At 43.0% G+C, this 23,363-nt stretch overlaps 1 protein-coding gene across 3 annotated transcripts in view; it reads right to left on the bottom strand.

Annotated features, from left to right (window-relative positions):
* Positions 1–17,923: 17,923 nt before the first annotated feature.
* Positions 17,924–23,363, bottom strand: part of AKR1D1 (aldo-keto reductase family 1 member D1) — a 35,883-nt gene continuing 30,443 nt past the window's right edge. For all 3 annotated transcript variants that reach the window (XM_064514069.1, XM_064514065.1, XM_026119748.2), the window contains 4 exons: positions 23,162–23,271; positions 22,579–22,744; positions 21,729–21,811; positions 17,924–18,090 (listed from right to left, as the gene is read on the bottom strand). In XM_064514069.1, the coding sequence (XP_064370139.1) occupies positions 18,048–18,090; positions 21,729–21,811; positions 22,579–22,744; positions 23,162–23,271 (402 nt within the window). In that variant the 3' untranslated portion in view covers positions 17,924–18,047. The remainder of the gene's footprint in view (positions 18,091–21,728; positions 21,812–22,578; positions 22,745–23,161; positions 23,272–23,363) is intronic.

Raw genomic sequence — 23,363 nt, 5'->3', positions numbered from 1 at the left:
CAGCTATCTCCTATAAATGGGATTTCTTATTTTTTTCTGACTTCCTTGTCACATGTTGGTGACAAAGTGTGCCCCATACCTGTCAGGCTGCAAAGATGCGGGTCTCCGGAGTGTCGAGGGTTAAGCCATGTAGCTGGTCAGCCTGAACAAAGCCTTGATTCATGTGTTTTCTTCCTTGAAGAGAGTGAGAAAAAGAAGCATGCGTAAAATATAGCAAAAGCTGTTGTGAAACAAGTCCATTGCTGTTCTGTGAAAAACAAGTATGCGAGGATTCATTTTTAAAGGAATTCTGAAGCAGCAGGGGAAACCGAAGAGTGGCCACAAGCTATATTCCACCAGGGCTTGTCACTGCCCCAAAAACGCCGAGGACTAAAATCAGCTGGGTTCTAAGAAGAGCATGTGGTGCTGACTGTGTGCCACAAAAAATGGCTGCTATACAAAACCACAAGTTATTTCCCACTCCAAAGCAAAATCTTTAATAGTAGCTGTTTTTGCAGCATTTAAGAAAAGTTATTCTGAGTCTCTTTTTCTGGAAAAAATATCCCCAGTTGCAGCTTATGCTCTTGAAAAGCAGTTTGAAAATCAGTCCAGTTGGTCTTAGAAGAACTCAAAATCCATTAGAATAAAACTTATTCATTGGTTGCTCAGCTGGGGTTATAATATCAGAGTCTACTATTGAGTGCTGACTGGGGATAATCAAATTATTTTCATTTAGTAAGCTAAGAGATTTTTACTGATGACTTTTTCTGTTCCAAAGAGTTCTCTCTCATCAATGAGACTGAGCGAAACATTTAGACATTTTAAGGTTGACCTGAGGAACATTATCAACTAATGTGATGGGATAAGAAAAATAATGAGACATTATATCTGTAATCACTCTGTGAATAAAACTACTGCTGGCTCTTAGAAGGCTTTTCTTAGATGGGGAGATAGATCCACTCTTTTCTGTAGTCCTATATTATCATTCACAGCAGTAGAAAAATAGGTGTGTTGATTAGTATTATCAGTAGACTATGATAGCAGGTCCACAACCTCCCATGAAAGTTAGGCCTCTGCTGTGCTAGGTGCAACAGATGTGAGCAGTAAGAGACATTGCTGGTTGAAACCTGGCAGTATAAAGGAGGGTGCCCATAAAAATCTACAGCAGAACAATGTCATGACTGATATGCAGTATATCAGAACAAATTTGGCCAAATTATCCAGTCTTTTTGCATTCCCCACTCTTGTGCTTGGTATGAAGCTGAAGTTAGGTTTCGGCACTTCTTTTGTGGATATGAATGAGCCAAGGCACCAAGGGACCACAGTGGAAGACGGGAAGGATGTGGAGCATTGACACTGCAGAAGATCTCCAGTCCTAAAAGTCCAGGAAGATGAGTCTCCAAAGGGGCCGATGTACAAGGCAGATGTAGCACGACAATCATGGTATTTTCCAGCAGTGCTTTCTTTGAACCTAACAGCTCACACAGTCAAGACTTGATTTGCACTAATTCTCATTCCAGACTTGCACTCACCTCAGAGGAGCCAGGTATGTGGAAACAAACAGCGTCAATAGGAGTCCTGCGGACTCGGTGGATGACTGATGTGGAAAGAGGACTCTTCCTGTCAACATGTATAGGCTCCCCAGGGTTTGGAGCATGTCTGTGTTCTCAGACACACAGCTGTCCTTGAAGATGAATGTTCATCTCATGGCCAATTGAAAGGCCAATTTTCAGCCTACAATTTAAAAAAACAAACAAACAAATGCATCTAAAGAAAATAACTGATAATATGTTTTTATGGTTCATAGCAATGCCGACAAATTTTACCACAGAAAACTGGTTTGTTGGTTTTGGCAGCCCTCTTTGACCGTCAGGAAAGTAGTTATTACAGTAATTTTTGGCAACAATTTATTAAGCAGTGGTTATTTTTAAAATGTTCACATTCAGTGGTTAAACAGTGAGAAAGGCATGGGAATGCTTGGAGGAACGCTATGGCACTGCAGGGTATTGCTCATACCTGCCTACACCAAATGTTAATGCATGGATCCGAGCTCACAGCTTGGGCAATTTCTTGCAACTACACGGGAATATGCTTCTAAATGTAGGTTGGGAAGCAATAATTACAAATTTTAAATAATGGTAGCTAGCAGTAAATAGTAAATAATGGTAAAAATAATGCAGAATATACAGAGTTGTGGATTTGTGTATACGTGTGTGTGTGTGTGTGTGTGTGTGTGTGTGTGTGTGTGTGTGTGTGTGTATTTAGCATTGAAAGCTACTAAATGAAGTTGCACCTCATTAGGCTAAATTCTGTAAGAACACCCAAGAATACAAATCTTTATATTTTATAAAAATGTCTTTGTGGGAGTGCTACAGTACATCTTTTTAAAAGACTTCTATTCTGAAAGTACCAAAACTCATTAACTTTTGATGAGATTTTTCAAAACAGGGTTTAAACTTTTCAATCCAATTGCAACATGTTTTATTTGAAAACACATACTGAAACATAAAATGATGAAAATAATCATTCCTGGAAGGTATTAAAAAGTTGATCCATATGCATAAATTGAATTAGGGCTCTGGCAAAGGTGCATTACAAGCAAATAGATGCAGTATAAACACTTCATACTCCTGTGGCATTTACTGCCAAAAGCCTCTAATCACTTCAAATCACTTCAGACTGTTGCGAGATAGCCTGGCTGTACTCAATTACATACAGACAAATATCAGAAGATTAAAGAAATTGTTGAGATTCCAAACAAGAGTGCTTAAAAATGTTAGCAAGGGAAAGCCAGAATTAAAGACAGTCAAGGCAGCATGAGCTGCAGTCCCAAAGACTGGCTGTTTGAAAAGCCTGAGCAACATGCAGAAACCTTAGAGGAACTTAGCTGCCAAAAAATCTAAAGGTGTTTCAACAGCAGATTTGTGAAGTATAATTTTGAAAAGACTTATAAACTGGCTAAACTGGGCAGGTTTTTCTGGGATTAGCAAAAGACACATCCTTGCCATGAAAGCTGCTCCTTTGCCAAACGTAATATTCTGCTACAAAGCATAGTTTTCCTAACGGAATAAATGTTACGTTTCTTGGATATTAATGTTGTTAAATAACAACAATAACCACAAAGAAGCAGCTCTCCAACATGGAAAATTTCAATATTTACAGACAGCAAAACTAGCTGAACTGAAAATCAAGGTGTTAAAACAGGAAGGATGAGGCAACCCAGCAAAAGTCAGTGTTACCTCCTCCACCCACAATGCGAACATGTAAATGTGTATGTTTTGTTGCTATGCAGGCTGAAAGCAAGCACCAAAACCACACTTCCCATCTCAAACTACTTGCTTCAAATAGCTAATGGCAATTTAAAAAATGAACAGAAAAGTGTATCAGAGGAGGAGTTTCCTGGCTAATCATTCATTGAAAAGGCAGTCGGAGAGCGTCACTGAAATTTAAAAAAAAGTCCTTATCTGAGGACCCTGGCTCAGTGGACCTCCCAGCCAGTTCCCAGCTCTCCCCCAGGCATTTGCTCTGCCCCTAGCCCTGCAGCACCCTCCCTACAAGGGCAGGGGCAGTAGGCAGTGGCCACTGGCCTCCCTCTGTCCCAGCCCGGGCCCGCTCAGCTTGGTGCCGCTGGGCACTGCTCCAGCTCCCCCCGCAGCAGCAGTGGGCCAGAGGGGCACTGGGTGGGCTGCCCTGGACATGAGGTGCCTCTGGAGACCACCACCTACAGCACAGTGAGTGCCCGGCGCTGGCCCCACGCTGCCTGGCAGACAGCAGGAGCGCCGCTGCAAAAATCTTGGTCCTGATTGCTTGGCATCACCCTTCTCCAGTGACGCATCATCAAGGCCCAAGGCAGGTCCATGCTGGATTGCTGTTTCTCTCCTCCTTGCTCGCAAGAGTGAGCAAGGGTAGTGCTCAAAGTCTCCCTCAGTGCTGAAAAAGACATTGAACCGGAGGCTCTGACTTTAGGGACTCCGACTTCTGTTATCTGCAGGACATGACCTAAAAGACGGTACATTCACCTCCCCTCCCCATCAGCTTCTCCATCATGAAAGAGAACGGACATTTGTTTCTTTGGTCTGATGCTGATCTCAGTGCTGTTGAGGCGTGTCCTCGAAGAAATATGGAGGAAGAGATGCTTGGCTCATGACTACTAAACAGGAGCTAGGTACTGAGACACAGTCCTGAGAGGTAGCCCTATCAATGGCAGGACTTTAAAGAAGTTTTCTTGCAAAAAACTTGTTGGCCAACAGATTTTGGTCATGTGAGTGTTTAGATGTGGTTATGACAGTTAGTTACACTTTGGGAGCCTAGGTGTAAATTAGGGTCCTAAGTGTTTGTCTACATTGTTCTGGTCATTTGTCCTTATTCTCTCTAGGATTCAGTTCCCTACCCATCAAGTGGGGATAATAGCACTGATTTGACCCAGAGCCGTTTTGTGGGGATACTGGGAGGTACATAGATGTTACAGTAATGAGGAACCACCAAAAATAGTGAGAATTGTTTGGATTGTCATAGTCTCCTTGATGTTATAAAAGTGATTGGGGTATGTAAGTGAAGGCCTGACTTTGTTGCAGGACTAGAAAGGTTCAGAAAAGAGGGAATCCCCAACCCAACACAGATTTAAATAGAATGAAAGTCAGTTTGTGAAGAATGGGCTAAATGACCTAATACAACTCTCTACCTTTCAGTCTATATGAGATTTACACAAGATACAAGCAGCTACTGGCAGCAAATGTACAAAAAATTGTGATGACCCTGGGCTGGGGAAAAGCATCTATCAATGTTTTGCCTTCTTTCTCTATAGCACATCCTCCACAAATAACGTCCAGGGTACCAACTGCTGAAGAAGCAGGACACTCAAAAACAGTAGGCAGATAGACTGAACCAACAAGGAAAAAGGGCAGGAAAAATTACTTACAGCCTATGATGGAGTGTGTGCTCTACAAATTTTGACTGGCTTAAACTAAAGCAAACAAAGAAAGATGGGAAAAGTTACAATGCTTAGCATTTTTTGAATATGAGATTATACTTTTTATTTTGAAACAATTTTCCCTTAAAGAAAGTCCTTTTGTTTTAATTTGTAAATGGGTGACAACTTAGTCCATTGAAGTCTTTTCCTTCCACTGAAATGAATTTTATTTTCTTTTTGGCTAATCCAAAGCAACATTTTCCCCTCTCATATTTATCAATCACCTTTCAGTGTACTTTTCCTCAGCATTTCGGGGCAGGATCCAGTCAATAACTCATGCGTGTTCAGAACAAAACTTCTCTTAAAGACAGATTTTTCCATAGTTGTTCTCTTTTGGTTTTTATCTTAGGGGTTTGCTAGAAGACCTGCTCTGATTTGACATGGTGGTTTGTGTGCTCTGTTGTAGGGAACATAGGTATCCTGATTTCTCAAGGGCTCAGACCACGCCCTCAGACAATATAAAGTGGAAACGGTGTCTAATTCGAGCTACTCAACACTGAAATGCAGGGCTGGAAGGGACTGTGTGAATCATCAAGACCAGTCCACAGTGGTAGCAGGCAACCCCTGCCATGGATATTTAGTTCAAAAGACTTGGAAGAACTTTTACTCCAAATGGCTCAAAAATCTTTCCAAAACCTAATGAGCCTGGACATCTGCAGGAAAAGATGAAGCCCTACAATTTCAATGTGTTATTTGATGGGAACAGGAGAGAACGAGGGCATTACTCCCAAGGGAGCTGGTTCCACGCCGGGCAGAACAAGTAGAGCCCATGAATGGCAGCAAGGGGAGATTTGGTTTAGGCTTAGGTAAAACACTTTGTACCAATAAGGGCAACTCACCTCTGCTGCAGATTGCTGGGGAAGATGTGGATCCCATTCAGGAAAGTCTTTAAGAATATCTGTCAAAAATGACAGGTACAGTTGCTTCATCTTGGGGCAGAGGTGTTAGGTTGGATGGACTCCTGAGGTCCCATCCAGACTATTTTCTGTTTTTTTTCCACACAGTACAAAATACTTACTAGCTGTTTCATCCTTCCCTACCATGATTTATCTACAAAAAGCACTTCTGGGACAGTTTTCAAACATTTCCTCCAAAACAGCAGTCCCTGACTAGTGTATAAGGTAGGTTGCCAGGTCTGAACAGGAACCTTAGCTTTGCTAGACTCTGTGTGACAGGCAGATAGCAGAAATAGATATGGCTGTTACAGTGCAATGTATATCACTCTCTGCATTGACACAAGCCAGGTTTAAGCAACAGGAGGGCTGGCTGCTGTTGACACAGACCTGCTTTGAGCTGGCTTGAGAGGCTGGAAACTCAGTGCTGAATAACCACCACTGTTAGCTAGACCAGGACCCATAACGAAGGTGCAGCCTGTGGTAGAGGCATAGTGAGGGTCCAAGTAAGCCTTATGGTACAAGCGTACCATGGGTTATGGCAAGGACAACATAGGAGCAGTTTTTACAAGAAGTGAGGCCAGGAGCTGGGAGCTCTCAAGGGAAGCATCTTTGAGCTGCTAGGCTCCTGGCTCCCACAGAAGCTGAACTCTGCAGGACCTGGCAGATGTTGCCTCACCTAGGCTCAAAACATTATAAATCTGATCAGCAGCTTCTCGCCTCCTTGGGAAGAATATCTCCTGGCTCCTGGTGGATAGCTATTGGCACTCTCAGTCTCTAATTAGAGGGGAAAATTAGCAGGTGGCATAGCACTCTTGAAGACTTGCTAATTTTAGCTCATAGGTATGAAGTCCCATCAAACCCACATCTAAAATCTCATCCACAGACACAAGAAGCCCTCAGAAATTTCAGTGGACTTCTGGCACCACCTGAGACTGCAACTGTCTAAGTGCCTGGGTGCCATCTCACCCTTTTCTGAGCATGCACCCAGGCTCATGCCTGTTCCACTCATCATACAGATTCTCCAAAAGTTTATGATTACTCGCAATTCTCAGAAAGATGGAAACTCTCTATGATGTCTGATCTGGTGATCTCTGTCTGCCAGCAGGTGTCAGCCTGATGCATGGAGATCAGCAAGTGCCAGCAACACGGAAGCTCCTTCAGGAGTGGCTCAGACATCCCTGCAGCAGTGGAGGTGGCACCGGCAGGGCACTGGCCTCAGTTGGAGCCCTGAGAGCCTCTCGGGAGCATTGCAGTGTTTTGCTATTCTGACACTGCTAAAATAAATTATTCTGGTAGTTAGTGTGTATAGCTGGGAACAGGAAAAGGAGTTAGTAAATAAGACTCGATGTGTTATGGTTAGCTGCCTTCTGTTCCATTTGGTTACTTGAACAGATAGATGACTGCTTATTTTAGGCTATTAGCATGTTTGTGATACAGAAGGATTCATGGACTTTCATTTATGCTTTCTGAAGTTTTTAAACTTACTAGATTGTACTGAGGACTAATAAATATTGCAGGACTCCGCTTGGCGGGGAAATGAAGATAATTGCTGAATATCAAGGCTCCAGGTAAATACACTGCTGTGCTACACAGTGCTAACATAATGCTTCCTTGTATTAAAAGACAACATGGAAACTCACAATAAAGAAATGTGGATACATAAAATGATAAACAGAATGGTAAATCTCAGTATAAGCACATACGTAAAGAAATAAAATTTTATAACTTTATTGTACATTTATTACCAAAACTGAAATTTTTCCAGAGGAACAATTTTCCATTGGAGGAAAAAAGTCTTCTGTGGAACTGTAACAACATACACCAGCCTCTACACCTTGCTTGAAAGAGTAAAGTTTTATTGAAATATTGAAGACCAAGCAATTTTATTCCCCAAATTATTACAAATGCAGAAAAAAACCAATTATAGGCAAGTCTTGAGAACTGGCTTATCTCAGAGCCCATCCAGAGATATGAACTGGACTATTTTATTCACAGAAGGTTCTCCCTGAACATCACACTCAGCGACTAGCAAAACACAGTTTTTAATGATGAGCACTTAAGATACAGGGAAAGAAAAAAATACAGTGAAAGCAAATCAAAAAATATGTGGTCACTTTGTGCATAAATCTCTTCTGCATAGCTCTCTCAAGAGCTTTCAGCAAGGAGGCAACTTGAAAGAGTGAGTGATCCTAGCAGGAATGCACTCTTTGTGAAATTAGACCAAAGTATAGTGTTCCCCAGATGGTGGAAAGTCCTGTCTTAATGCATCAGAGTAGTTATAAATAGGCAAGAGCAATTTCATGTAGGATCCTGGGAACGCTCTCTAAGTTTCCTGTTATAAACAGTAGGCAGTTAAAGACAAGCAAACTTTAACCCTCCCTGTGAAGTGAAGCATTGAACTGAACTGGTTAGAAGAAGCATGCCGAAGCACTCTGGTCGAGATAGTCATGGTTTATCTAAACCACCGCATAACCTAAAAGGGCAGTGAAAACACAGTTTCAGCAGACCTCCTGAAGCCTTGTGTTAGGAGGCTTTCTCAGAAACGTGAACGAGATCAAATCTTTTTGTGTCAAGAAGGGATGAAAACCAAGGTCTTCTAAAGTGCTCTGATTATTGACTGTGGAGACGGGTGTTAGTGAAAGGGTAATGGAAATTCCTTTTGTTCTTCTCATTGTGTTTTGAAGAGCCTAATACCTCTCCTCTGAATTTGCAAAAGGAAAACCTACATGCTTTTCTCCAGAAGAGCTGTCAACTGGAAATTGGAACTTTCCTACCACCCAAAAACTAGTCTTTAAATCTCTGTGAAGATGGATTGGGGCTTAAATCTCCTCTCAGACTTTTCTTCGGAGCCCTGAGCACCTTGCGGGCCCTCTGTGATTGTGTTGCCCACTCAGGACACAGGGAGCAGCGGGCCCAGCACAGGGAGCAGCGGGCCCAGCAGCAACCTCAGAGTCACAAATGTCCCTGGCATAAGGTGGGTACAGGGTTGACTGGCACTGTAGAGTCAGATCCTATCCCCCCCCTCCAAAATCAAGCCTAATTGAATAGATCTTCCACCGTTTTCCCACTTCTGGATAGGATGATTTCCAAAACTGTACCTAAGCAGCCCAGCGCAGACTGTGGATTGAAGTCCCCCCAGGATCCACAGGAAGGAGGAATTGGGAGTGTTAAATTGTATATACCCAGAAGAAATTTTTGCTTTTTCTTACCTGCTTGCTTTCATTTTCAAGATCTAAGAAAGCAGAAGGACGTCCAGCTGGGCTTTCGCAGCCCCAAAAGCACAGGGTCATGTGGGTGATGTGCCTGTCCCATGCTACCCTCCCCAGCACAGATGCACCGCTGCCTCCTGGCACAGTGGAGGGGCATCCAGCGTCCTCCTCCCTGCCATCGTGGGGCGGACGCAGCCCGTGCATGTTGCTTGCTGGGAAAGTGTCTCCGTTGTTCTCTGACATGGTCTGTGTCAAAATCACACTTGCTGGGGCTGCTGTACATTTTGATTTTCTTGACTTGGGAAACACAGGAAAGTCAGGGGGCGGGGGTGGGATCTGTTTTCACAGCAATGCCTGCAAATAGCGTGATTCATTGATTTATTTTTCTCTGAATGCCTCAGCCTGATGACTAAGGAAGAACTGCAGACTGATGACCCAGAAACAGTGGAGATAAATTTTGCATGTAGGGGAAGACAAAAAAAAGTTAAAGGACAATAAAGCTTATGTGGACTGTTACTCACCCAAGTTCAGTGGCTTACCTCACAGCCTGAACCCCAGCCAACATTGAGACTATAGCACACAGAATTGCTTAGAGGCTTTTTTCTAACTCTTCTCCCTCTCATGTCAGGGTAACTGAGAATAGCTGCACCTGTGACTTCTTAAATTAGCAGCACATAGGACCCAGGTGATCTGCTTGTTCTCCTGGTTCAAGCTCCTGGGAAAGGTGCTCTTGGTTTTACTGGATATTTTTTGTTCCCTCAGGTAAAGCATTTCCACTTTTGTGGGAGAGAAAAAGGAAAAAAAGTATAGTGCAGAGCAAGCCTGCTCTAATAATGTGGGCCTGTTGAACTTTTGGGGGAAGCAGGAAGCTATTTGCTCTCTGTGTGGAGAATGGGTCTGAAAGGCAGGATGCTGCAGTGATTTCTGAAGAACTCAAAAAGCACTGTGTGACTGTAAGAGGAAAAAAGTGACTCTTGGTTTTGCTTTGCTCCTGTTTATAAGAGAGCTATATGGTTTGTTTCTGTGAGCAGGGAAAGTGTCAAGCTACAAGGCTGTGAAACAATCTACTGGAGACCAGTTGGTGAAAATGTGGCTAATATTGACCTGGGTGCTAAGCTAATGTGAAGAGCTTTGTTTTTTTTGAACCCCATGGTATTTCCTGCATCCATTAAGTAAGTGTTGGGTTTAAACTGCTGTGATGGTCTCAGTTGGCTACACCCTACTGCCAGCAAAGTGCTGAGCCCTGAATGGCTGTAGCTTTATAAAAAGGTCTGAACTGTGCGGTAGCACAGTATGTGTGAGGTGCTTTGGGTGCCTGTGGAAGGTGATATGCCATATCCTGGCATCTCAGTGGAAATGTGCAGCGGGACGTTGCAGAGAGTGGGATTCCTGGGGTGTGAGCTCCTTGGCCCTTTAACGGCAGTAGCCATGAATTCCCCAGAGCAGCCCGACGTGATATAACATTGTATCTTGACTGATCTTATGCTCTTTGATTTCTATGTGTGTTTCCTCATTCCTGTGCCATGATACAGTTGTAAACGTAGAGACAAATACATCTTCCTTGTTATATACTTTGCAATAAGCGAATCTTGCTGCTTACCTTTCTAAACAAATCCAGTCTCTGTAATGTCTGTCGGCTTCCACACCACCATTTTTACTCTTTTTCAGCTTTGGCTCTGCCAAAAGCTGTATTCCTTGGTGTATGTCAGGCCTTTATTCCATGCAAGGTTTGTAATCCTTCAAAGGGTCTCTTTGAAAGCATGATTCAAGTCTGGAAAATGGCTGAAAGGAGAACGACATGGTTTCCTCATGCTTTCTCTCTCCTGATTATTTCTGGTTTATAACTCTCATGATCTAGCACAACATATCCATGCTTCCATTGCAAAGGCCACAGGGAAGAAATACTTCATTTGCAATACTCTTTTTAAATGCTGAGTTTTACCAGAGCTGGAAAGTAGCTTAGGTGAGTGACCTTTCCTTGGAGGTGGCCCAAATCATAGCCTTTTTCCCTCAGTGGCTGCAAGGAAGGCAGAAGAATGGGGCCAAGTGCCTGAGAGAGCATTGCAGGGAGCAACAGTGTGTGAGGGGGAACCTTGCTCAGGAATCAGGTTTGATTGAAGTTGTTATCCAGGTGTGTGGCAAAACAAAGCTTGGGAGAGAGCAGGGAGCCTGCATGGACATGTACGTCTGGAGTTTGGCTCCAAAGAGGATCAAAGGAATTAGGTTGCAGGAGGCAAAGATAATCATGCAAGGTCAATCACTGATGCCTGTGGAGGGCTGGAGCAATTGGGTGAGAGGTATTTATTTGGAAGGTGCAAATGAACATTTCTTAGATCAGCTAGATCTGCGGTATCTCTGTGGAGCCTGCTGGGGAGGAGTGTTCTGGTAAGCGATGCTGTAGGGGTTGGTCTTGCTGTGGTAATAAACCTTAGAAATGCAGAAAAGCAAAATTCATGTTTGCACATATCGTGATAGAAAGTGTATTTACATCATTTCCAATGTACAGAATCCTCTCTGATAACATACCTGGTATGTGTCTGAAGGCAATACCAGAAAGAGAACAGCTTTGCACAAGAATGAGCCACTGTACAAGAAGTCTTGATCTTAGGACTTGTTCTGTGGGAGCATTTTATAGTCAGTAGTACATTGAGTGAAGACTGAAATGGAAGCCTCCTCCTACCCTAGGAAGTGCATTGTATTTGTCAGCTACCAAGTCCTTTCCCCTTTTTCCCCCTTATGAATTTCTCATGCAAAGTTGAGAAGTTCAATGGAGTGGCTGGAGACTGATCCCTTTCAGAAGGCTATGCAGCTTGGTAACTGGCTGAGGTGAGAGATGTATGTTTAAGCCCCCCATAAGGGTTTGAACCTGATTTCCTGCATCATTTTGAAGTGCTCCAAGTGTTGAGAGAAGGGAGCTGTGATGTGCTCTCATAGTATGTGGTTGGAAGGGGAGGCGCCTATTGCCTCAAAGTCTTGCAAGCAAGACAAACCATTTCTGGGAATGCCATGAAGGCAGAGGCCTGAGCCAAGTAACTTGATGGTCTCTGAACTGGAGAGGTTTAGGTTGCCAAGGAGATTATGGATGCTGGTGTGTTCTAAATGCCATGCCTAGAGAAAGTTGGGTAGAGATCTTAAATCATTTTGGTATTTCAAAATATACCAGCTTTTACTTCTCCGCTCTGGTGTTTCTTTCACTCTCTGTATTGAGAGGGCCATACTTCACTGGGGTCCTGGGAGATATTGCCTTGTATGTAGGTACGGATTTCTGAACTGTGACTTAGAAGCACTTTTCCAAATGTTGGGGTTACCTTTCAGAAGTTCCTCAAGTACAGATCAATGTAGACAGTAAAATGTAAAGAGAATCTCCTCTTTTATACTAGAAAAGGAGATGCAGGATGCCAGTCCTACTACTGCGGATAAGCAGAGAGGAGCTGTGCAAAGGATGCTGCCAAACAGCTAATTTGGGCTATTTTGGACTATGTTGGGGCACAAATTTGGAGCACCTAGGCTTGCAGAGAGCACCTTGCTGGCAAACCTCCCTTACCGCACGCTTATGCCCTGTAGCTGGAAGCTGAGGCAAGGTGGCACAAGGAATGAAATTGTTTTCTTAAGAGAACATTCAAACACAAAATACATAAGCTTTCCCCAGTGTCTCTCCCAGCCTGGGAGAAGGACATTGGTCAGGCTAATTGGGGAAGAAAAGAAAATTTTGGATGAGCAGCAAGGGCCCAGGGCCTCTGTTTGATGCTGCTATGCTGGCATAAGCCTTGAGTTGGCAGTTGCTCCTCACTCGTTCATGCTTAAATGCTAGCAGGATCCTATCCAGTGTCCTAAGCAGCCTGCATTTGCACAGCCCTTTTTACTTTATGCATGAGGCTACTTGGAGATGCTGTCAAGGTTGACATGACATTTCGCTTGTCTAGATTGTCGCAGAGCAGGATTTTGGCTTAGCTATGTTCATTGAGCTTGGACAGATCTGATGTCTCCAACTAAGTAGCTTTGGTGTCTGTGGAGCAAAACCAAGCAGCTTCTTTGAGTAACACTACTCTCTGTGTATGTGTATATGTTTACACACCCGCATGTGTGTTTTTTCTTCCACCCCTGCCCCCAACTCATTCTCTCCCTCCTCTTTTTCCATTTGGTTCTGCTTTGCATTTTACTTGCAATGTGTTGCCCTGTTGTGAGTATTGCTCATGCATACTGAGTTAAGGTTCCCTGAGGAGTCTGCCTGGCATTGAAAAATTAAAATGAACTTTTTTGTTTTTGCACTTTCAAAGCCCTTTATTATAAGCTAGGGTTTTTGCTCCGGGGTAGTAGGATGTTGGGAAGAGCTGAAATATGGCACTGCTGAGAATCCATTTGTATAAAAACTGTACTTAGTACCCAACTGTGTGCTGATACTCTGCCTTCAAAGGCAAATCTGTTTGCAGTTTAGGTCACAAGTGAAATGAGCATGTTGAATCTCATTCTAATGTGTCGCTCTCTTACAGACGTTCTTCTTTGCCTGAATGCTCTTCTCTAGGAGCTTTATGAAATACATCTTGCTGAGAACTGGGCAAAATGTGTGTGGAAACAGCAGCTCCCTCCCTTCTTCTCCAGAAAATAAGGGAGTTGTCTTGCAAATGCCAAATCAGTTTATTTCAAAGCATTTCAGTTTGGGGGATGGCAACAGGCAGACATTGGTGCCACTCACAATGAGAAAAATGGTGGCTTATCTTAAATCTAGAAGTCAGTCTTATTGAACAAGATATGAAGGATTTAAATCTGTCTTCTCTCTACTTGCTGTGGAGACCTGAGACAGGTTTAGGGTTTCCCAGACATTTGCTTTCTCTTCTTTAAGAATCTCTAAAACACTAGATTTGTTTCCACACTTTTCTTTGTGTTTCACACAATAAACTGAAAAATAACTCCATCTGATTCTGCTTACAGGGTGATCTTAATTAGAGAAAATAGCAGCCTTGGTGCTGTTGAATACCTCTGCAATCCCCAAGAATGCTATAATGTGTAAAAATCCTGTTGGTCTGGAGGGGAGCAGCTGTTGGGGTCTGCTGGATTTAAAAAAATGAATGAATGAAGCCTTGTCGGGTGAGGAATGTGCTCTGTGTAACCGAAGGATTTGGCGTCTGTGACCTCTGACCCTCTCTTGCTGTTTGAAAAACTTATTTCTGGTCTTTGGTTATCATTATGCTTTGCCCAGGGGAGAGTACATCTTGCTTTCACTGCAGAGCATCCTGCCCAGTGGTGCCCAGATCTTAATGGCAGGCAAGTGATGAAAAGTGCAGCAGGTGGTTTGTTCACTTCCCTGTGTCAAAACTCTGTGCACTCAAAACTGTGTCCTAATTCCGACTGACCACACAGTGCGGGCTTGTTGCTCTTACCCATCTCCCCAAATGTTTCTGGCCCTTGTAAAATATCTCGATAGCTTTGTGGCACAAAAATGTGTGACATATATTAAAGAATGCCGTTTGGACTTAAGGCTGTGAAACACATGCAGGGCCCATTCTGTTCCGCCTCTTACAGCTTTCTCTGTTCGCCTTGTGGGCTCCCGCGCGACATTGGGAAGGTGGGGATGTGCATCCATTTTGCAGTGGAGCCCCACCCCAGATACTTAGTCCTGGGTGGGGGGATGAAGCTGTGAGTTTCCATGGGGAAATGAATTCAGCTAACCATGTGATGTAGAGGGGTAATATCAGTGTGTTACATGATAACTGCTAGACAGTGCTTCCTTTTTTCCTTCACCTATTGAACGTGAACATGCATATGCCTGAGAAAGGGCTCAACTGCCCACCACAAAGCCTTGCGTTCTGTTCCTAGCTGGCATAAAAACAGGGAATACTTCTCCTCTGATAAGCCAGATAAGCCCATGCTCTCAAACAGACTTGTGGCAACTGTTTTGCTGCTGCTGTGGACATGAGAATATCACCTGGTTTTCTTCTGGCCAGACCAGAGCAGCTTGGGCTGCAAAAAGAATCTGAAATGCTGACTCAGTTGTCCTTCTACATGCCACAAAGTTGCTTCATCATAGTTGAAGCAAACTTCTTTGGTCTGGATTTCATTTCACTTTGCAGATACAGGAAGGGTCACAGACTACTCAGGTTACTTACATTAAAAGCAAGTTCTCCTGGTACAAATTTTGGTCTTCTCTTGTCACATGCAATTGCTTCTAGAGTGGCAGGTGCTTGAGCCCCTTTTGTCCACGCCTGACCCGTCCAGCTGGAGCAGGGCTGCATGCAGTGCTCCCAAGGGATGCGTTTCACACCAGCTGGGGCGTTAAATGGGACTCTCAAATTTGCTAGATGCAAGTGGACCGTATGTAGAGCTGGGCTTTGGGTTTTTTCTGTCTCTTTGTGCAGCTGCTGGTAGAATGCATTTCCCAAGGCCCATCTGCAGGGCTGTTTGTTTTCTGTCCTCTAAACCTTTTATGTGTAGAGCAAGATGGAGAACAATGGGGAGCAATGGTCTGAAACTGAGCAAAGCGGGGAAAAATCTAGGCTAGACGTCAGTAGCAGTTTCATAACACATGAAAATGAGCATGGGAGCATTTGCCCCGGGAAAAGGCTGAATCCTTTTCATCAGATTCAAATGAGGCAAGACAGAGGAGGAGGAATCTATTAAAATAAAAAAAAGATTTGCTGGCAGGACTTGGGCCAGAGGAACTCTCACAATCCATCCTGCATAGTAACTCCACAGATTGAAGACTCAGTTACAGGATATTTCCTGTTAGAGGGGCTTCAGCATATCGTCTTCCTCACATTTACAAGGTCAAATGAAAGGGTATTGATTTATTAGAGCCTTACATGCTGCCTAGCCTTTGGGGAAGATGTTTGAAAGCAGCAGATAGCAGGGAAGAGTTTGACGTGAGCATTTAAGCTGAGCATTAGTTAATATTTGCAGTACACAAAACAAGAGCTTTGCCAAAGCTGGCCTAAGGGCTTGGCTGTGGCTAGAGACCTGCACCTGGTCAAGTTATAGTGCAAAAATTTGTACAGTGCCACTGCTAGGCCTTGAAACCCCTATAGCTCTATTTAAGGCTTGTAATTATGAAGCAACAGGAAAAGTATGTTGGGTATGGCAGTAGCTGTGCTCTTCTCTGACACTTCAATTCAGACTTGGATATTTTAAGTTCTTGGCCGGGCCCTCAGCTGCTCCAAAGCAGCAAGGCTGTGATAGTGGTTCTGCCCTCCCACAGGAGCCAAGATCCACCTGACCTTGGGGAATGTGCTTTTGTCTATACCTGGCAGACTTCTAATGTTTCCTCCTCAGCACCCCCTTTTCTTTTCCTGGTCTAACTGGATGACTGAACAAAATGGGAGTTGCCCTTGGGTAACCTCGAGCAAGCAGAAAACTCCTTCATTGACACAGCCTGAGGATTTATAAATGCTATGAAAAGGCCATCTTCCCTGAAGAGCCTGCCTTCCTTAGGAGCCCACCTTGTGACCATTCAGCCATGGATGAGCTAGATGCATTTGAGAGTCTTGTGTGCTCTTCCTGTGAAATGTCACCCCTGTACCTCTTTGCCTCAGCTCTGAGGAGTACCTCCTGTCACAACAGAAGTGTCTCTATGAATTGTCTGCTTCAGTGTTTTCCTAATCTAGTCACTTCAGGTATAATAATAATAAATAAAAGAAGATGCTATAGATTGAAGATTACTTCATGTACTAAAACTTGTGTATTGCCGTTGGAGAAATGGGTCACAAATAATCTCTCTGTGCATGGCTTAGTTTCTTCCTCAACACCTCTCAGGTGTTTTACTCCCCACAATGCAAGAAACTGAAGTGTTTGGGCACTGCAGGAAAGGAAAACAGCCTTCTGCAGATGCAGGTGTTGGCTGAAAAGCAACTTGTTTAGCAAATAAGCTCTGAAAAAGAAATCCATGTGGAAGGAGTTAGACCCTTCCTTACTCTGGTGTCTGTGCTTCAGTCTCCTCATTTCAGAGAGCTAGGGCAGTTTCAAGTGAGTGTCCAGGGTTCAGGCTGGCTCCTTCTGTCTTGTCCCTTACCCTTTTTGGGAACTGCTGGCGCTCTGCAGTTTCAAAGCATGATAGACAGTGGTATCAAAAAAACTTTCTCCTTCTGTAAAAATCAGTTTCCTAATTCAGTGATGTCTTGGTCAGGAATTTATACAGAACTGAGAAGTGAACAGACTTTTTGTTGAGTGACTCATCACTTGTGGAATAAGAAAGAAGGTTAAGTGGCTTTTATCTTCATGAAATGAGACCCTCACAAAGTATCTAAACTAGTGCTAGCTCCAGGATAACTATACTGAATTGTATAAAGTGTGGTAAGTCAACACTATGCAATACCATCCTTGTATACACTTGAGCACAGATGCAACAGAGCTGCAGACCAGCCTGTGTTTTGCTGAGGTTCCTCTGCTGAGCGACAGGGGATATGAGCATGGTTACAATGCTTTAGGGTCTGACCTAGTTGCATGTGAAACTACACTGAATGTATCTAAGGAATACAGCTGGTGTAGAGAGATGGAAAACCCTGCAGTTAGAGTGAAACAGGCTTCACTGCTTGAAGTAATGACTTTTATTTATTTATTTTTAATCCAGTCAGTTCCCTACTCCTAACTTTCTCTCACTTGAGCTTGTCAAGCAAAGTGTTACTGTCACATCTACTGAAGCATAAATTCTTATTTCAAATTCAGTGACTATCTTGCATAGAATTGTCTTCATAGAATGATGATGATTTGGCCTGAACTAGTGAATCTATTTTCAAGAGAGATCTTCAGTTTTATCAAATGTCAGTTTTGAACATTCAATGCCCATGGGAGAATTGAAGCCTTCTAAGTCAAAAGCCTACACTCAGTAGCTTAAATGGAGCTACTCTTCAGTAGCAATAACAGACTGACAAGACAACAGGAGATAAATTTCATGTTTTTAATGCTGATTTTTACAGTCTCCCATAAAGTTGAAGCACCAAACACTGGATATGTTCCAACGAAGCCTAATGACACTGAGTTAGGAACCTGCCTGGATGCACTTTGTTTTCAGTATTCATCGCTGAAGGGATACTCTGGATGGTCACGCCACCTGTGGAGAGGTCAGATTGAACAATTGAGCTTTTCGAGTGAAGCAAGATGTTGTGTCACTGATGCAATTGTCCTCTGCCTAGCAGACTTCTTCTTTCCTGCAATACATAGGCAGTGTTCCTGGAAGACTTTAAGGAGAGGACAGTGAAGGACCTTCCCTCCCCCCCCCCAGGTCTACAGATGTCATTCCTTAAAGGCAGATGTGGGAAAGGATTTTAGAGGTCAGTTATTCTCACCGTATTTGTGGACTTAAGCCATGTTAGTGGAAGTTTTGTAGGGAAGATGAAAGGTTTTGATATATGTGCATGTGTGGTGGAAGAGGGAAGACTTCTTTGTTCAAATATCTAGAAAGCCCTCTCAGCTGGAGTCTAAGTAGGGGCTCTATTTGGAGGAGAGGCAGAGATAGCAGATCTGACAAGAGATCTTGTACTACTTTGGCTTATGCACTTAGCACTGGCATGAACAGGTCTCGGTCTGGCATGGTCATTTCTCCATGTGGCTGCCATATCCAGGCTAGACATGGCTGCCCCAGCTAATCAAAGTCCACCAGCTCACCAAGGTGCAGATCCTCTGCCTGGTTAATAGCACTGGTGACAGAGTGCTTACAAAGAAGTTCTGAGGTGACCCAGTTCAGGGGAGAGATGGAAATTTGTGGTTACGTACTACCAAAGGTAGAGACATTTCAGGCCCCATAGAAAATGCATGCTCAGGAAAGACACGTTACGTAGGAACATTATAAAAGATAACAGGCAAATTCCCAGGGCCAACTGCAGGTGAAAATGAGAATGACTTTGCCCGTGACTTAACAGACTGGGGAGAAAGTGAGTTGTTTTTTGAGAAGATGATGCTACAAACATTTTCAACTAGCAAAAAACAAGAGCTTCTGAAGAACCTTCTCAGGTGCACCATGGCAGCTGGCTGCCTTGCCTTACAGCAAAGCACAATAAATACTGGCATTTGTTCCAGTTGTGACTTGTTCCAATTTCGGAAGGATACATTTCACAATATTGAAGTTAGCTGACTGGAAGGCATCAAACATTTTAAACTGGTTGTGTCAAAACATTTCATTCCAATATTCAGCCAAGCTAAACTGTTTACACATTAACAGACTGACTTGCTTCAAAAAACCAAGCCACAGCTCTTCGGTGCTCTCCCCCTCTCCTCCACCCAACCCCCCATGATTTGCCAATGTCCTAATCTCTGTTTTCCATCTATAGAGAAAACTTGCTAATCAGATCTCTCTTAAGTGTTCTCAGGTCTTGGGTCCTCTTATGTAGCAAAATGATTCACTCAAAGCAGATGATGTGGCTTTGAACAACTGGTCCAAGCCAGGAAGAATCATCCATAGCAGAGATGGAGAATACAAGATAAATCAAGCAGACAGAATAATGCAAAACTCGCCCAGCACAATACCTTTTTCTGTTTTCCCAAGGGGAGAAGAAACCATTTCAGACTGAGATCTCCTGGAGTATTCATCTCTCTGCAAAAACTCCATTTTTCTGCTTAGGTGCTCAACTTCCTAACCCATTCCAGTTAATGCAATATCCTATGGGATACAGTCACACTATTGGTAATCCTATGGGATTACTCACACTATTGGAACAAGAGATTTCCACACAGTATCCATAATAGTTGATAGCTGGAAGAGCCACAGAAAAGCTGGATTTTCCATTCCTACCTGCATTGCATCACAGCAACGGAAGGTTTTCAACAAAGCTGACTAAGCAGAATTTTTTCTGTATGGTGGTTTGACCTTTTCAGATAAATATTGCTGGATGAAAGAAGAAATCTCTCTAGGCTGGCAAATCATCTGTTGCAGTGTCCATTCCAGACACTTAGTGTAAGAATACAGTGGTTGGCAGATACAGATTTAGCTACTCCTTACATGGCAGCTTCACTTTTCCAAGAAGTTACTATTCACAGCTGAGGCCAGACTATAGTTAACTATTTTCCCCAAATCTGGTACTTCTGTGAAAAATACACATATCAATATCCAGTCTCTATATCCTGCTTTTCTTGTTCTCAGTTGGTTTCCATCATGAATTTTGGTCTAATAAAGCAAAGCATTTGCTTTTATTAGTTTTGGATGAGTGGCCTAGGAAGTTCTCCTCCTGTGGGCATTTCCATCCTTTAACTTTGCTTCTGGAAAGGATTCTTGCATTTGTGCCAAGGTTGCTTTTCATGTATATCCTCACTAGCAAAGTTAAAATGATGTTATGGCTCAAAACTTAGCAATGAAAAACCAAACAATTTCCAATACCAAAATACACATTAGAATCTGCCAGGCAATTTGTGAAAAGCCTTTTGGAAATAAGTATTGCTAATTGATAGAAGGCTATTTTAAGTTTTAAGAAACTAAAGCTTCAGAGCACATGGCTGAGCTTAAATGTGAAAGATGAACTGCATAATGATGCTTTAACCTAGTTCATATTTCCTGTCATATTTATGCCATACACTAAGTGGTTTATTTGTGTCTTTGCAACATTACTGCCCATCCTTTGAGCAATAGTCAATGTTTTAGAGTGCTATTGATGCTGCTGTCCTACTTTTTACTATTATTGGTGCTTGAGCACACTAGAGTTTGGCAAGACACAGATAATCCAAGGTTACAAGATAAATGCATGGAAATGAATCCCTTTAGCATTTGGCTACACACTGATGCCCTGAAAAAGGGAAAGCATAGAGTTTGGCCATAAACTGTAGATGCTTTTGAGTGGAAGGAAAAACAAATGGCCTCGTTTTCCAAAATCAGAGATCTTGAATCAATCTGAGCTTCCTGGGGAAGCGCAGCTTATAAGTGAAGCAAAACTACTTTGGGTGGTAAGGTTTAGATCACAAGCAGGAAGAGATCAAGCCTTGTCAGTTCTCAGAGATAATTAGGAAATGATTTAGTAGTTGAACAAGCTGCATGTTTTTCTGCTTTCCACGTAGGAAGGTACAATTCAACATGACAGCAGGAGAGGCAGATTGCCAAAGAAGTCAACTTCAGATGAAAGGCAGAAACTATGTTTCTGACCTCTTGTGGTCAGTAAGATGTATCATGTTTTACAAGGAAGTAGGGTAGGCAAATTTTGTTGTCTTGACCAAACCCTAGTAAGTGAGAAGGAGTAGAGCTCTCCCTAAGCTAGGCCTGTGGTTTCAGATACTGTTCTGGGTTCAGATCACATTATTTAGTTCTTAGCCTTCCACCTGGAAATTTAGGACAAGTTGCCTATGGAAACACTAGGGTTACAGTCCATAAGCAACAGCACTTGTGCAGCAATGTGGCTTGCTGAGCACCAGGAGGGGGACGAAAAAGAACGTCTACCTGAAGTTCAGCTCTGATAGCCGTACTAGTGGCTAGACAGGGCCACCTAGGTGGATGCTCATTACAACATAAAACAGAAAGATGGAGCAAAGATGAGACACCTAGATGGGCTTTTGAAGTCTGAGCTGTAAGAAAGTACTGCGCATTTGGTTTTGCAAGTGGTCCATGTACATATTGAAGGCTGTGTTAAAGAGCTCTCACATTGTCTTTGATGTTCAAGATCTTAAAATAAGGTTGTTTATACAAAAATTATATTAAAGGCAAGTGATTTTTGAGATCCTCTGAGAAAATAGGAGTGTTCAGTGAGTACATAGGATTCCTCCTGGACTTACATCAACAGTTCCACGTAACGGACATTTTTGTTCAGGGCTTCAATTTCTTTCATCTCTTTCTCAGTGAGGGAGAAGTCAAAGATCTAATGGAAGGAGATGTTAGGAATAAGTTAGCATTTCTTGTCACCACAAACATGAATATTAATGTGTTCCAGATTTCAGAAGTCCAGAAAAAATGCTAAAAAAGAAAAAAAAAGTTTGCTTTCATTTATACACAAGTCTTGAGGACATGAGTAAGTCCAGTCACATTGGCTATGCTCTCTTCCAAGAAGAGAAAGGCAGTCTGGTAACTACTTGATTGCTGGCTTCAAAACCAATAAGTTGGTAGGCGAAGTGGGGAGCAATATGGTACAGAGTGCTGCAAGAGACACAGAAGCCCATGTATTGGGGGGTGGCATCAAGCTAAATGTTTTCTGACGGCGGGGTTATGAACCTTCCTGGCACACCAGTGTGCACCATCTTCCCTTCAGCAACAAAGCTGAACCATGCCTGAACATGGGGCAGAACAAGTCTGTCATTCCTGAACACCTACAGCCAGCAATCTTAGACTGTGGACCTATCAAATTACTTCATCTTGCTTGTGTTGCTCAGTGGAGCAACTGGTGCTCCAATATACACTATCAGATGGAATTTTAGCCACTTACGGGGTTTTGGAGACATCAGAATTTCTTCTCTACTTTGCACTACCATTGTTGCATCATAGTAGGATTAGGTAATGGGGGCAAAAAGGATCAAATTTGACAAAATGACAGTGGTAAAGCCTTTTGTCTACAGAAAGAAATTGGGAAGTGACCTTCCACAAGGGCCAAGCCAATGTCAGCATCCATGTACCAGCAGAGTAAGGCTTTACCTGGAAATTCTCTCTGATGTGTTGTGGATTGAAGCTTTTTGGAATGACCACCACCCCTCGCTGGATGTTGAAACGCAAAGCAACTTGTGCAGCTGTCTTGTTGTATTTTTTACCAATGGCATTCAGCACAGGATCCTTCATTAAGGGAGGGGAGGACACATTTACCCTGGAACAGAACAAAAAAAGAAATTATATTGCCATTTTATGCTAAAAGACATAGTCATCTACTCATCATGGATGTAGTGCTGCACCTTTTTGATAAGTAGTGTGAAGGATGAGAGAGAAGCTCTGGGACATTTAAGAGGCTAACTTTGAGAGACCTCCAGCCTATCTGATGGCCTAATGTTGACTTAGATTGCACCTCCTCATCCAAACCTCAGCATTCTCAGTTACAGCCACTTGCTTTTTGGTAGTGGAGATCTTACAGTCACCTGGCACTCTTTGACAACAGAATGCAGCAGCAGTGTTGCAAGTCTACATTCCCCAAAATAAAGTTGAGATGCTGCAGAGATCCAGCAGTGCAGATCTATTATTCTTCACATGTAAACAGGCCCTACTATTAGAAAGAAACATGCAGACTTACCATGTTTCATCCCTTGAGGTTCCCAGTGGACTGTACCCAACAATAACAATGTTGTGTTGCCTGCAAAATTCTAAGAGTTTGGGTTGGGTGAAATAGGGATGGCATTCAACCTGCAAGAGAATGCAGAAAGAACAATTAATTGATAGGACTAGATACAGAAACAGGTGATGTCCCAATGCATGAAGGTTACAGACCAGAGATG

The sequence above is a fragment of the Dromaius novaehollandiae genome, chromosome 1 (assembly GCF_036370855.1).
Source record: "Dromaius novaehollandiae isolate bDroNov1 chromosome 1, bDroNov1.hap1, whole genome shotgun sequence".
Lineage (NCBI taxonomy): Eukaryota > Metazoa > Chordata > Aves > Casuariiformes > Dromaiidae > Dromaius > Dromaius novaehollandiae.
The sequence above is the reverse complement of the archived record's forward strand: the minus strand, read 5'-3'. Positions and strand labels throughout refer to the sequence as shown.